Raw genomic sequence first — 14,125 nt, forward strand, 5'->3', positions numbered from 1 at the left:
CCAAACCCAGGAACATCTCACAGCAGATTTCTTCTGGGGCTTAGGGGGAAGAGAGAAAGCCAGGAGTTGGGTATAATAAGCCTTTCTGGGCAGTTCATGGCATCAGCACAGATTTTTCACTCCAATTTCTCTAAGACTGTAGTTTTAGTTACGGCTTCTTTGACTTGGCTTTGGGCAAAGCAGAAAGATTGTGTACTGGAATACATGGGGATCAGTGGGAATAGATGGCAAATTTATATGGGGTGAATGTCTTGGGAAAGCTGATGCACAGTTAGCTTGACATGTAAAAGTCAGTGGGAAAACCAGGATTTCCTACATTCTTTCCATCAGGTCTGGCCACTTATTACATGAGCTCCCTTGGCTTTAGTCAGCTCAGACTTGCTCAGGATGACTGCTCAATACTATTGGTGATGAAGTATTTAAAGAGAATCTAATGACTGACTAGCACTGTGCAAGATATAAGAGGAATGCAAGATATGTTCTAACTCTTTAAGCAAGGTTTTATACTTGTTTTTCAGGTATTTATGGATGGTTCTCAATAATTTCTAAGTAGGCAGAATATATCCAGAACTAACATAAATAATAAAACTTAACTTGATTTTTTGTACTTCAATCCAAATCTCTTGATTTGTTATGGTGATAATATTCTTACCTATCTTAGTTAGAAAGAGATAGGTAATAGTACTGTACCAGTGGAGCACGAGAGTCCTGTTGCTCTCTATGCATGTCAATCCAAGGTATTGTCAGACTTATTATTGCCAAAATAGGTATAAAAAATGGTATTTAATTTGCATTTCCTTAGCTACTGATGAGGCTGAACTTTTGGTTTCAATGAAGTCCTGACAATGGAAAATATATACAATGAATTTAATTTCCCTATTTTTTCCTAATGATTACCCATACTCCTGGAAGGGTAGGAGAGAAGAGAGCTGAGAGTCATCGTTTTAGATTAAAAGTACATTAGCATTGGAGATTGCTTACATTTTTGTAACCTCTGACATTTTAAATTTGCACCTTTCATATTGGTCATTCTGTTTCTACATTTTTACATTGTTTGGGAATGATTTTCATCTTTCAAAGATGCTTTTGAAATCCCAACCTACAATGAATAAGCTCATCCCTCTGGTTTGTTTTATACTCAAAGGCATAGGAAACATCTGTACCACTAATGGAGATTCACACAGCCCTAAGCCAAGAGTGACTTTTTAAAAGGTTAATTATATAGACAAACATTTTCCCTTTTTTCTCCTGAAAGCCTGAAGCAAACACCTTCTTTCAGGATGGATCATTCATTCTGCATAGTTCTGGGGTTTGGGTTAGCCATGTTGTTCTCAGTCATCACTTTCTAGACCAAATTGGCTTTTTATTCCCCTTCTACTCATTGTTCATAAAAAAACTCTTATTTAGAACCTACTGATGTGCCAAGTATTGATGGAAAACTGGAATGAGGTTAATGAGCAAGGTGGATAATTTCCATGCCCTTATGAAGCTTGTATTTTAGTAGGGAAGACAAACATTAAGTAAGTACATAATAAACATAATTTTGGGTAGAGATAAGTATTATGAAGAATAAAAAGCCAGGGTAAGGGGGTGTTAATGAGTATACTTAAGGATGTATTTTGGAAGGCAGTCTTTAGCAACCAGGATAGTGAAGGCACTCAAGCCATGTCATAGGAGTAGCTGCTTAAGACACTGGGGACATTGAGTTTAGACTCTAAAAGACTTAAGGTCTTGAAGGGGAGGAGAAAGTTTAAACTGGACCCTCTTGGGGAACTTGGCTGGGTCTGGGAATTAGACTGACAAAGACAGATTTACAGGAGAAAAGCATATAAATGTATTCACTGTAAATGATGCAGGAGCCTTCATAAGGAAATGAAGACTTGAAGAAATGATTAAACCTGAGTGCTCTTATGCTAGGTTTGATAAAGAGTGGAGAATTGTGGGAAGAAGTGAAGGAGAAAGGTGAGCTGAGTGTAATAAACTGGAGGAAACTTAGCAAGACTTGTTCACTCAGATTCCTCTGTGCCCCTTTATCTTTGAAGTTAAGGATGCTCCCTTCCTTCTGGTATAGAGAAGGCATCTCTCTATGGGTATTATGACCTACTTCTCTGCACATGTCAGTAGAGAAGTAAAAGTTCCTATGGCCAGGATTCTCACCCGGCCCTGGTCGGTTTGCTCACTACACATGTGTGGGCAATATGTTGTTACTGACTATATAAAGAGCTCCACACAGTGCTCTGGGCTGCAAGGCTGCAGGAGAGCAGAGGCTGGCGTGGTGGCAGCACTCAGGACAGAAACTGTGAAGGCTGTGGGGATAGAGAGGCCCAGAAGCAGAGAACAGCTTGCTGCATGCACACTTGCTCTGAGTGGACGGGATTCTAGTGATTGACCTGCCACCGTGCGAATAAAGTTGGGTATAACCCTTTCACCCCAAGAACATTCCATTGTCATTTTTTGTTCTCATGGAATCCATGGTGAACTTGTCTGGGGCTGAAACCCACTGACAAGACAATGCCTTTTCTCAAATATCTTCTGCTTAAAATATGCAGTATGCCAAGGTCCCATATTTAAGGGTAGCATGTTCTGAACCCCATTAGTTTCTAAAATTGTCACGGGCAGACCATCTGCATCATATTCACTTGGAGAGTTCATAAAATATGAGGATTCCTGGGCCATACCCAAGACGTGGAATCAGAATCTCTGCAGTTGGGGATCAAGAATCAATATTTCAATAAGCTCCTCTGATGATTTTGCGTCACTGTAGAGTTTGAGAGCCACTGACTTAGGGGAACATGATAACTGACTGCCATCGAATGGAGAAGAGAAACGATTTGTTTTCTAAAGTCCATAGGGTGTAACTGGGATAGATATATAGCTGCTTCTGAAAAATGGTTTTGCTCAAGGTTAGAAGGACATGGTTGTGATCAGACATCTGAAAACTTGGAATGGGCTGCCTCGGGAGCCAGAAAGTCAGTTCTTAGACTTTGGAACTGTTCAATGAGAAGAGGATTGATAAGGTAAAGAATATTGCCAAAGAAAGTCTAGTTTTACCTATGTAGTTGAACTGGATGGCAATTCATTCTAACAAAGATGTTATGTTGACTTGTCCTTTGGCCTAAAATTTGCTTCTGTGATTTTAAAACTGATGTCTGTCATTAACCCAAAACAAGTGTTGGGTTATTGTCATTATATTTGGCTAAGTTGGAAGATTTAAAATATTCCCTAGATAGTCTGTTTGGGGCTCTTAGAATTTTAACTATGACCTCTTTCACAGGGTTTTCTCTTCAACATATACCAGGAACAGTGGCTGTTCCAATCCTCTCCTGACCAGCACACCAGCGTCAGCTGGAAGCTCACGCACACACACACTCCTACTCAGTCAGAAGCTCAGGAGGTGGGCTCACAATTCTCTGTGAGAGAATCTCTAGGATATTCTCATGTGTGAAAAAGCTGAAGAACCACTGACTTAAAGAAACAGAATCTCAGGGAAGTGAAGTGACTTGCCTACAGTGACACAGTCTATCTGAGGAGAAACTGGCTCCCATGTCTCTTCGATGTCTTTTCTCTTTGTTAGACTCAAATGACTCCTGAAGTACAGCAGTTTCCCTTGGAAAAGTCAATGGCTCAAAATACACCCTAAAGAAATTCTCACAAATGTTTAACATTTAGGGCTGTTTATTGAGCACTGTTGGCAAACAACTGGACCCAGTGTCAATTTCCACCAATAGAGGAATGGCTAAATGATTATCACTGATTTCAATGTGGAAGTTAAAAGGAATGTGATAGGGCTATGGAACGACATGGATTTATCTCTAATACATATTGTTAAATAATAAACAAGTTGCCAGATGGTATAAAATGTGTGATGTAAGTTAATCTAAAAATGCAGGGTTTTTCCTTCTCTCCATCTCTTTCCTTCTGTGTGTGTGTGTGTGTGTGTGTGTTCCGAAAGAAACTGTCAAAAGAATAACAGTGGCTACTCAGAAAGGGACCACAATGGGGGCAAGGTGCTGGGAAATGGAATTAGGGATATGGAAAGAGAGAATTTAGTTTCATATCTGATATTTAAAATTTTTAGAGGAAGGGGTATTCATACACTATTTTGTAATTAAAAATTAATTTCAAACATTAAGTAGAAATTATGATGGTTTAACTACAATGGTTCCAAATGCTGGTCAAAGAATCATGTATCTACTAATTTGATTAATACTACTTGCATCAAAGTAGAAATATCCCCAATCATATGGTAAAAAGCATCAATCTTTTTCCTATTTTAAAATATTCCTTGAAGGACCTCAATCTACATCAATGACCACTCAGACTGTCTACTCAAATACTCAAAATACAGGACAATTATCTGAACAATTCAATCCAAGTAAGTAATTTTCTCTTACATAGATAATGGAGGGAACTGAGTTATTTTGGGTTGGATAATTTGATAATTACCCCTAATTATCCATTTCCAAATTGGTGTGTACTAAAATCCAGATTTAATCTATTAAGTTCTTTCTCATATTTACCATAAGCCCCTCTATTTTGCTTTTTTTCCCTGCATGTTTGGCCCTCAGTAAAGACAGAACATCTGGCTACCATGTGCTACCAAAGAACAACAAAAAGAAAGCCATTACATCCTTAGGAAGACTCCTGAATCTGGGCCTTGGGATAAGGAGTCACATCGATCTGTGCGAGGCTGTGGAGGCTCCGAGGCTGTGAATTCCTTCTGACTCAGTGTCACTGTAGGGCCTGGCACCACGACGGGCGCTTAATAAACCTTTCTGGGGCTTTTGCCTCCTCGTAAACTTTAAATAGGAGGCCTTGTAAGGAAAAAAAAAGACACTGGGAATTAGAGATTGAGGCTGTTTATTCACAAATTCATGAGTAATAGAAAGTTAAGCTTTAAACTGATTATTCTGTTTTACAACTAGCAAAATCATTAATGTATTTTTTCAGATTGAATTTTACAAATTTATTTTGCAACATATATTTGGATGTGTTCCGTGGTCTCATCTCATATTTTGAGGATGGGCTTTGAAATCAGAAAGACTCTCATTTCAAATACTGACTCTACCACAGGCTTTCTGTTTTAGAGCCAGTCCCCTCACTTGTTAAAATGGAATAGTTTCACCAATTGGGGGACCATTAGCATAGCTGAGATGACACATGTGAAGCACTAGCATAAAGCCTGCCATAAGCAGGTGATCATAAATGCCCTTCTCTCCCTTCTTCCCTTCCTTTCTTTGACAAAAATCTATTTTTCTCTTCCCCAACCCAAATGTATATGAAAAAATAGTCAGCAGTCTTTCTTCTGAGTCATCCCTAAACCATGGTGCTCAGGGGAGGGCGAATATGTACTGTAAAGTGAATGGAACATGTTAGAAGAGGAGTGGAAGAGGCCCACGGTGGGCCAGCTGGCAAAGCGGGGCAAGGTTTCCTAGAGCACCTTGCCGGGGGAGCTCCGAGCCCACATCTGGGCTCAGAGGAATGTGCTGATGTGTGGGAGCCAGTCTGCAGCTGGGGCTGGAGGGTGCAGTGATGCCCATTTGCCCTCTCTGCGCGGGTATGTTTCATCACGTTCTCTTCCTTTTCCACCTTTTCTCCTTTGAGTTCATTATTTTTTAAATTCTTTTTTCTTTTTGCTGCTTCATTATTATTATCTAATGTAAGTTAGTCCCATTGGAATTTAAGGAATCACCAAGCAGGGATAAAGAATTTTAATTCAGTCATTGATTTTCATAGTGTAAGCTAGACAGCTAATCTGAAGGTCCAGAGAGGCAATCTTCTCAACCGCTTTAATACTGACAGTGATACTAACACTGATCACACGACTTCCTTCTAGCTTTCCTTTGTTACTGCTTTCTGTACTGTTTCCATAGTGTGACCATTGTTCCTTGTGTTTCTATTTCTACATGGGTTATTCTCTATAATTGAATTAGCTCATGAGGCTAGCCACAGTGTGGACATTAGGGAAATCAGAGAGACAACTCTGACTTATTACTCAGTAGGCTGGAGAACAATGTGAGTGATATTACTTCTTACACCCACTTTGTGAAACACCACGAAAAATTCCAGGCTGAATTTGTAGAGCTATCAACTACAGAAATGATTTTTCTGATACTTGAATAGGTAGAAGACAACTGTCAGCAGTGTGGGCTCCATGAGAAAGGTAAGACCTTAAAAGAATGATTTTGGGATTTTGAATTGTCTATAGCCATAGTCAAGCTGGGAAGGACTATTACCCAGGTAAGGGCAATGTAAACTCATCCTAAAAACTGAAGAAGCGGTTAGAGAAATTTTACTGAGTCTGTAGCAATCCATAAAGTCTGATGCTATCATCTCCTAAAGATGAGATCCTGGGAGAGCTACTTTACCTCTCTGGCTCAGCCCCTCATCTGTGAAATGGGGAAGTTGAAGCAGACATGTCTTGGGGGTTGTTAATGACATTATAAAAGGCATTTCAAAAATATTTTTTATTGCCCTAACCAAGTTAGAACAATGGTAATATAAGAGTTAAGAGAGGAAAGATGTCCTTCAAGGTCTCATCTATGTAAAAGGCATAAACACACACACACACAGTTGCAGAGGGGTGAGCAACTCACTGTCTCAATTAAACAAGGAAATGTGGGTGGGAAGGAGAATATACAAGGACAGTGGGTGTTAGAGATCCCTTTGATGGGATGCCACCATCTATTGCTGCCCCTCAAAGGTAAATGTGGTGACTGTTCACATAAGCATGCAGTATGTTTTACTCACAATGGAGAAGCTGTCCATTGTCCTCCCTGAGTATTACTTCTTAAGATGTCCCTCAATCCCATGTAAATCAATTTGCAGGAAATTGAGGATTCTGTTCACTTTGCTGCAGATACAGTAGCTTATCTGAATGGCTCATTAGGATCTGTTTTCTGTCAGGCTCTCACCTGTGTGGCGACAGGTAAAAAGAAAAGAGATCCAGGAACATCCTGTGGGAGACAAGGCGTGGCATCACCATGCTCGCTCCAGGAGAAGTGGTGTTTCTCTAGTCACTCCTGACTACCCAGAGAAAGAAGTAGAAGCTTTATTCTTTGAAAATTTAAATTTGGATTTCAGCCTTTCTTGAGACGTCTGGAATCTTCTGTGATACTGACTTTTCTCTCAACTCTTGTCCTATGAGCCAGTACTAACCTTTGGACTCTGTTAGGGAATATCAGGGACTCTGTCTTTATAGGTGAATCTCGACAGTGGTAAATGATGATATTCAGTTGACTCTGCAAGAGCTAAAAGAATTTGATGCAGTAACACTGTTAACACACCTTCCCAAGGCAATTTAATTAAAGGGTCCTTTTTTGCTTGCTAGACTCGCAGACTTCTGTACTTGCTAATTCTTAAATTATAATCTTGAGGAAGAAGCTGGGTACAATCTTAAGAAATGAGTGAGTTGTTAAGAACTGGAAGAATTTATTCAAATTCCAGCCCTTTAGTCATTCAGTCACTCTTTCATTCAATTATAAATATCAGATTTCTTTTCTGTGATAAGCATAATCAGTGCCTCTCCCATTTCCATTCCACTTCTTCCTAGCTAACTGAACACCAGTTTTTCTTTGGGTGACAATGTGCCCAGCCCCCCTACTGTTGCCTACATTCTAAGTCCTTCTCTGTAGTTAGGAATTATCATGTGACTCAATTCAAGCCAATGACAGCTATGTGAAATGGCTTGGCCATTCGTTCTTCCCCTTTCTTCCTACCTTGAATGCAGACATGATGCCTGAGAGGCAGCACCCACCTTGTGATCATGAGATTATATGTCAACCCACACACTAACGATGGTAAAAAGGAATGGAAGGAGGTCAGAACGTATTCAGGTCCCTGAGGACATCACTGAACAGCTAAACTAATATTAAAAATAGCTTACTTCTTAATTTCTTCTTGTGAGAAACAAACAAACCTATTTGACAGTGGTTCTCAAGTTGGGCAATTTTTCTCCCCAGGGGACATTTGGCAGTATCTGGAGATTTTTTTTTATTGTTATCATGCCTTGGGGGTTGGGGATTTATTGGCCTCTTGATGGGTAGAAGACAGGGATGCTGCTATAAATCTTACAAGGCACAGGGATAGCTTTCCACAGTAAAGAATTATCTGATCCAAAATGTGAGCAGTGCTGAGATGGAGAAACCTTGGTGTAAGCCACTAGAAATGTTTGTTATTCACAGTCAAATGCATTCTTGACTGAGAGATTCCCTCTTCTGGGAAACACCTAATACACACAACGGTCGAGCCAATATACCATGCAAGATATTGGAGATACAAAAATTAGCAAAGGCCACTCCATCCCCTCAGAAGTTCAGTCTAGTGGGGCAGGTAGACATTAGGATAAAAATAACAATACATGCCCTAATACAGAGATATCCACTTTCAGTTGTGTGAGCACAGAGGATAAGGCACCCAGTAGCTTGGCAATGTCCAGGCAGGCTTCAGAGGGAAGGTGACTGGGCTGGAGATTGAGAGGTGGGGAGGGGGTGACCAGGTGAAGACTTTCCATTATGCAAAGGCCAGCATGGTGCTTGGGCCTGGAGGGTCTGAGGTCAGACTGACAGCAACCTAGGGTGTGTGAGGGAGAATGGCAGGGAAAAAGTGAGAATGATTGGTTGGTTCCAATTATATAAAGCCTTGCCTGCTGAGCTAAAGGCTTAGGATTTATTCTATAGAGAATGTGGAGCAGGCTTTTTTATTCATGAGAATGACATGATCATATATATTTTTAGAAACATAATATTGGCATTAGTGTAAGGAATCAAGCAGGCTGCAGTTAGAAAGACACACTCAAAGGCTAGGCAAAAAAATTCAGCTGAGAGACCATCATTAGTGTTCTGAAAAGTACAGCAGGGTATGGTCAAAAGGAGGGAGTAAATGTTTAGGATGTTCTATGTAATCCTTCCAGTGTGTATTTTCTGTTAGCCCAGTGATGCTGAAGGCAAGAATATGTCTTCTCTGTCTCTGTGTTCTCAGCATCGTGTGCAGAGCTTCTTTATCAGGAGGTCCTCGTCATACATTTTCTCTAGGCAACAGGGGGACATGTTGGCGGCAGGAGCTGAAAAGTGCTGTGGGCCAGTGGACGGTGAGACACACGTTTCTGCCTCTGAGACTCACCCAGTGACCCTCTGAAAAAAGCCTGAAGTACAAAGTCAAGGGTGAAGTCCAAAGATGAAAGACACGAGAATAAAGGTCAACTCTACAAATAACTGGATGTCTTAAGTTGCTCCAGACCCTCCAGAGGCAAGAATATCTGGCTGGCACAGCTTCTCTAGATTTCAAGAAAATCTATTGGTCAACTCTGGAGATACCCTCACCAAGGAGTTTTGTGTGTCTTCTCCCTTAGAGTATAAATAAATAAAAGTAGCAAGAATAAAGCATTTTGTTGAGGAAGTGAAGGGATAAAATAATTTGTTCCATATTTTTTGAGCACTTACTATGTGCTAGTGACTCTATTAGAGATGTAATACATACATAAAGGCAGAGTTGTATAAATGGCTTTTTAGGAGACATTTCTCATGAGGGTACTTTGATTCTTCTCAAATGTTAAGAGGCAACAATTGGATCCATAATCCCTGGCATTCACAAGGCTTCTCTGTAGTTGCTAGAGATCCTGCTGCTACTTGGAAGGTAGTCATAAAGTCAGATAACTGATTCAAAAAACTCACAACACAACCAGTATGTCATAATAAATGCAGTTCCTTTTAAAAATCACATCTTTGAAACTCCTTAGGAGATTACATCCATAAGAATGCTCTATTCCCACAAACACTTCAGGGAATCATTTTCAGAATCAATATCTGAGCTTCCACTTAAAAGTTAGCCTGAACATTAGTAAATTTTTGTCATATATATGTGTGTGTTAATTTTTCTAAACAGCCAAGAGTAATTCAGAGCCAAGTCCAATAGAAAAGGTGGTCAAACTGGGTGTTCCTATAAATAAAATTATTGTGTGCTTAGGTCTGAAGGAAGCTCCAAATAAAAAATAGAATATATTTTGAGTAATAACATGGTTTGTTGGAATGTATGGCTACTGAAGCTGTTGAGAGACTTAACTTCCACCCTCAATGGATACAAAAAACTAGTATTCATTCCATTAAACCACACATTTAGACTGAAATTCTTCTGCTCAATTGTATGTTCTTTCTGTTCACCAAGCGGAGGTGGTCATTTCAATTAAGGGTTTTAATCAAGGGACTTAGATACAAATTTTAGGTAAATTGTATTCTGGTGAGTCTTTGGAGAACAGAATAGGCAGGAAGTCCATGCAGGAAGCTATGTCAATAGGGTGGGCAAAAGAGCTTTAAAAGGCCAGGAGTAGATATAGATCAACAGGATAGAATGGAGAAGTCAGAAATAATTTATGACCAATTTATGGACAACTGTTTTTTAACAAAGATGCCATGACAATTCAACAAGGGAAAGAATAGTCTTTTTAACAAATGGTGCTGGGGAAGCTGGATAGCTGTGCACAAAAGAATTAAGTTGGACCCTACTTCATACCACACATAAAAATTAACTCAAAATGGACTATAGATCTAAATATAAGAGCTAAAACTATAAAACTCTTAGAAGAAAACATAGGTATAAGTCTTCATGACCTCAGATTAAGAAATGGTTTCTTAGATATGATGTCAAAAGCATGACCAAGAAAAGAAAACAGAAAAATAAACTTTGTCAAACTTAAAAGGTTCTGTGCTTCAAAGGACACCATTAATAAACTGAAAGGAGAACCCAGAGAATAGGAGAAAATGTTTGCAAATCATGTATCTTATAAGGGGCTAGTATCCAGAATATAAACATCTACAATGAAATGGGCAAATTAAACAACTGTTATGCATTGGGTCCTGGGAAATGTGGTTCTCCCTCCTGTGAGCTCAGTTGAGTGATGGGGCATTTCTGGAAGATTTAGAAGCTAACTAAGGCTTGGGCATTTGTATGTAATCCCTGAAAATCTTCAGAATGTGGGCTCTGTGTATTCCTACCTTCTTATCGTGAAGACAATAAAACATCTTTTATAGAACTGTTAGGTTACTTGCCAAATACAAATGTTTAAAGATCTCTCCTTTTTGTGATCTTTAAAGCACTGAATGTGCTGTCCTGTTCTTCAGAAACTTGCCAGAACACACCTCAACACATGCAGTCATATGTGTTTGCCCCAGTGTAGACTTTCTGCTGGATCATGCTTCAGGCCCCATTGACCACGAAGCCAATGAGTGTTCATAGTCATTATCTGCCCCTCCACAGTGTGACTTCCAGGAGGTTTCAGATACATGCACAGCACTGCCAGGTGGGTTCATTCATGCCTTCATGAGAATAAATAAATACTTCCAGCCCTCCTGGACACATTGATAAGAGGGTATTAGGGAATTACATTTCCTTTCCTTAAAGGGTCCGTGAATGAAAAATAGAAAGGACACTTCCAACTCACTTAGACAGAAAACTCAAGGATGATGGGGCAAAGAAGTATTTTAGGTTCTGCCAAGTCTGCAAACTTGGGTGATGTGGAAGGACTTGGGGAAGTCCTGCCCCATTCTGGAACTCAACAACGTAATCTCAGAAACACTGACCTTCAGGTGTGCATATCAGGATTTCAGCCCTGAATGCCAGAAAATACAGAAAGGTAGAGTAACATTAAACAAGTCTTTGTCTTTTATTTGCTTCTACCTGATGAGCCTTGAATGGCTCTGTTCTGTCTTTGACTGTTTGTCTGCATATTTCCTGCCAAGAGCTTACAAAACAGCATTGCTGAACAGGAAGATAATAGGTACACCTATTTGTTGAACAACATCAAGGGAGAAAAATGTTAACTCATCCATTTTGTTGTTAAGTTGTTCTAAAGGATCAAAATACCAATTAACTTGGTGGCTCAGAAATCTTTGATACCCTCAGATTTACTAACATTTTGAAATTCTTGTTCATGCTTGCCTAATGGCTTTCTGATATCAAACAAAGAAGTGCCAGTCTGCTTAGAACTTGACCTGTTTTCTTAAGCATTTTTATATATTCAAGATTTAATGACCAAATATACTTGACTGGTCACATTTATGTGCTAAAATAATCTTTCTTTTTCTTGTTCTAACTCACAGTTTAAGAGGAAAAAAGAGGCTGAAAGACAGCCTTTTTAAACAGCCATTTCTTATTTTTAATTTAAAAATGCTCACTGTAAGGGACTTTTTTTCCCCCTTTCCTCTCTGTGGAAGGTAGTGGCATTTGGAAGACCTGATGAAGCAAGCTGCCATATTAGGATACATTCTTCCCTGAGAAAAAGTTGGAAAAATGACTTTGGGCATAAGTTTCAGAAAGGAGGTAAAAAGAAACTAAAGATGGCTAGTGGAGTATAGCAAGCTTTATAATGGATTTTAATTTTCCTCAGGATATTCTCAGATTTAACCGTGCTTTTCAGAGGTGTTTTCTCTTGCTGTTATTACTATTGTTCTTTATTTCTTCACAGAAATTTGGGTGGAAATGCTACCTGTAATCACATGCATACCTAAGGCATCCCTGTTGCAGTTGTGCAGAAAAGAACACCATTTCATTCCTAGGTAAGGACAATTTCTGGGTTTAAACAGCTCCAAAGCAGTTTATTTGAATAAACATTGACTGAATGCAGTAGAACAAGGATATTAAAAGTGTGAATGCTAAAGCCAGACTGTTTGGATTCAAATTTTCACTACCATTTACAGCATGAAACCTTGGGAAAGTCACTTAATTTCCTTCTGTGCCTCTATTTCCTCATCTGTAAAATGGGCATAACAGAGCCTAGCTAACAGGGTTGCTGAATGGGTGAATGAGACTATACATTTAGGACATTTTAGGTGCTATATAAATGTTAGCTAATATTAAATCATGGCATTGCTTTAGCTTGGGAAAGGGTGGGTGCCTGGGTACATTCACATCTGCCAGAAGCTTGACCCACTATGGAGAGATACTTTCATCAGACCAATTAAGTACCTTGAGATTTTAAAATCTAAGGGTAAATAATACATAAGCATCTATGGACATTTTAATTTCTAAAATGTGAACAGAAGGGAGCTTAATCTGTCCTCCAGATTACTGCAATTTAGTTGGAGTACATTAAAAATGCAACATTTAAGCAAGTCTGTGGTGGCTGGTAACTAGCCAACTACGCATTTGGAGGTGAGGGGGCGTGAGCAGCAGTCCTAGGGAACAGTGGCAGCCCTGAAAGAGCCAGATTTAACATGACGTATTTCCCAAGATGTGGCCTGACCTTTTCACAAACTCTGCAAAGAGGATGCGGTGGGAGTATCCCTGCCGACGGATGCTGACTGTCTCCAGGATTCCCGTGGAACGGAGCTGGGCCAGCACCCTCTCTCGGGAGAAGTTCAGGGCCTCTCGGGCATCATTGGGTTTAATGCAGCGCACAAAGTGGGGCTGTCCGACCACCATTTTGGAGAGCAGATCCATCAGGGAATACTACCGGGGGAAAAACACATGCAATGAGGTCACCACAAACATTATGATGATCACAGCACAGCTCGGCAGGGCCGCCAAGTGGTTCATTGGCTTGTAAACAGCTTATTGACCTTTCTGAGACTGAATAAGAAAACAACAAAAGGTGATGAGGACGTAAGTTCTAATGAGTACTCACAGCTTTGTGCAGAATCAAAAGCATTTTTTAAACATCATTTAGGGCCAGGCAGTATGTCCATGTAGCAGAAACTTAGCTATCTAAGAATACGCTTAAGTCACCCAGAACTCCATCACCAGAATTAGCTCATCTCTGATATTCCAAGGCAGTGATCCACAAACCATCTGTGATTTAAAACGTCCAGCTTCCAGGAAAGGGGCCAATTATTTTTTCAACCTAAGAACCACCAGAAAGTCTAAGCAAATCCTGTCGATACCACTGGTAACAAGGCAGAGGAAAAACAAGAAAAATAGAGAAAGAAGACAAAGGAAACAAAGAAATCAGAGGACAAGAAGGAGATTGTGATGAAGACGAACTAACACACAGCAAGTGGCTAGCCTGGGGTTTGCCCGGAGATGCACAGGGCAAAGCAGAAGGGTGCTCATGCAGGGTGGCCCTGCTGCTCCTTGGAGCGCCCGCTTTGGAGCTCCTCTTTTGGACACACCTTCAGGGGCAGTTACATGCCACATA

At 40.0% G+C, this 14,125-nt stretch overlaps 1 protein-coding gene across 4 annotated transcripts in view; it reads right to left on the reverse strand.

Annotated features, from left to right (window-relative positions):
- MYO3B (myosin IIIB) overlaps positions 1 to 14,125 on the reverse strand; it is a 462,595-nt gene that overhangs the window by 171,306 nt on the left and 277,164 nt on the right. For all 4 annotated transcript variants that reach the window (XM_073218712.1, XM_073218711.1, XM_073218709.1 and 1 more), the window contains one exon: positions 13,235 to 13,440. In XM_073218712.1, the coding sequence (XP_073074813.1) occupies positions 13,235 to 13,440 (206 nt within the window). The remainder of the gene's footprint in view (positions 1 to 13,234; positions 13,441 to 14,125) is intronic.

Source organism: Manis javanica, chromosome 12, assembly GCF_040802235.1.
Source record: "Manis javanica isolate MJ-LG chromosome 12, MJ_LKY, whole genome shotgun sequence".
Taxonomy (NCBI): Eukaryota; Metazoa; Chordata; class Mammalia; order Pholidota; family Manidae; genus Manis; species Manis javanica.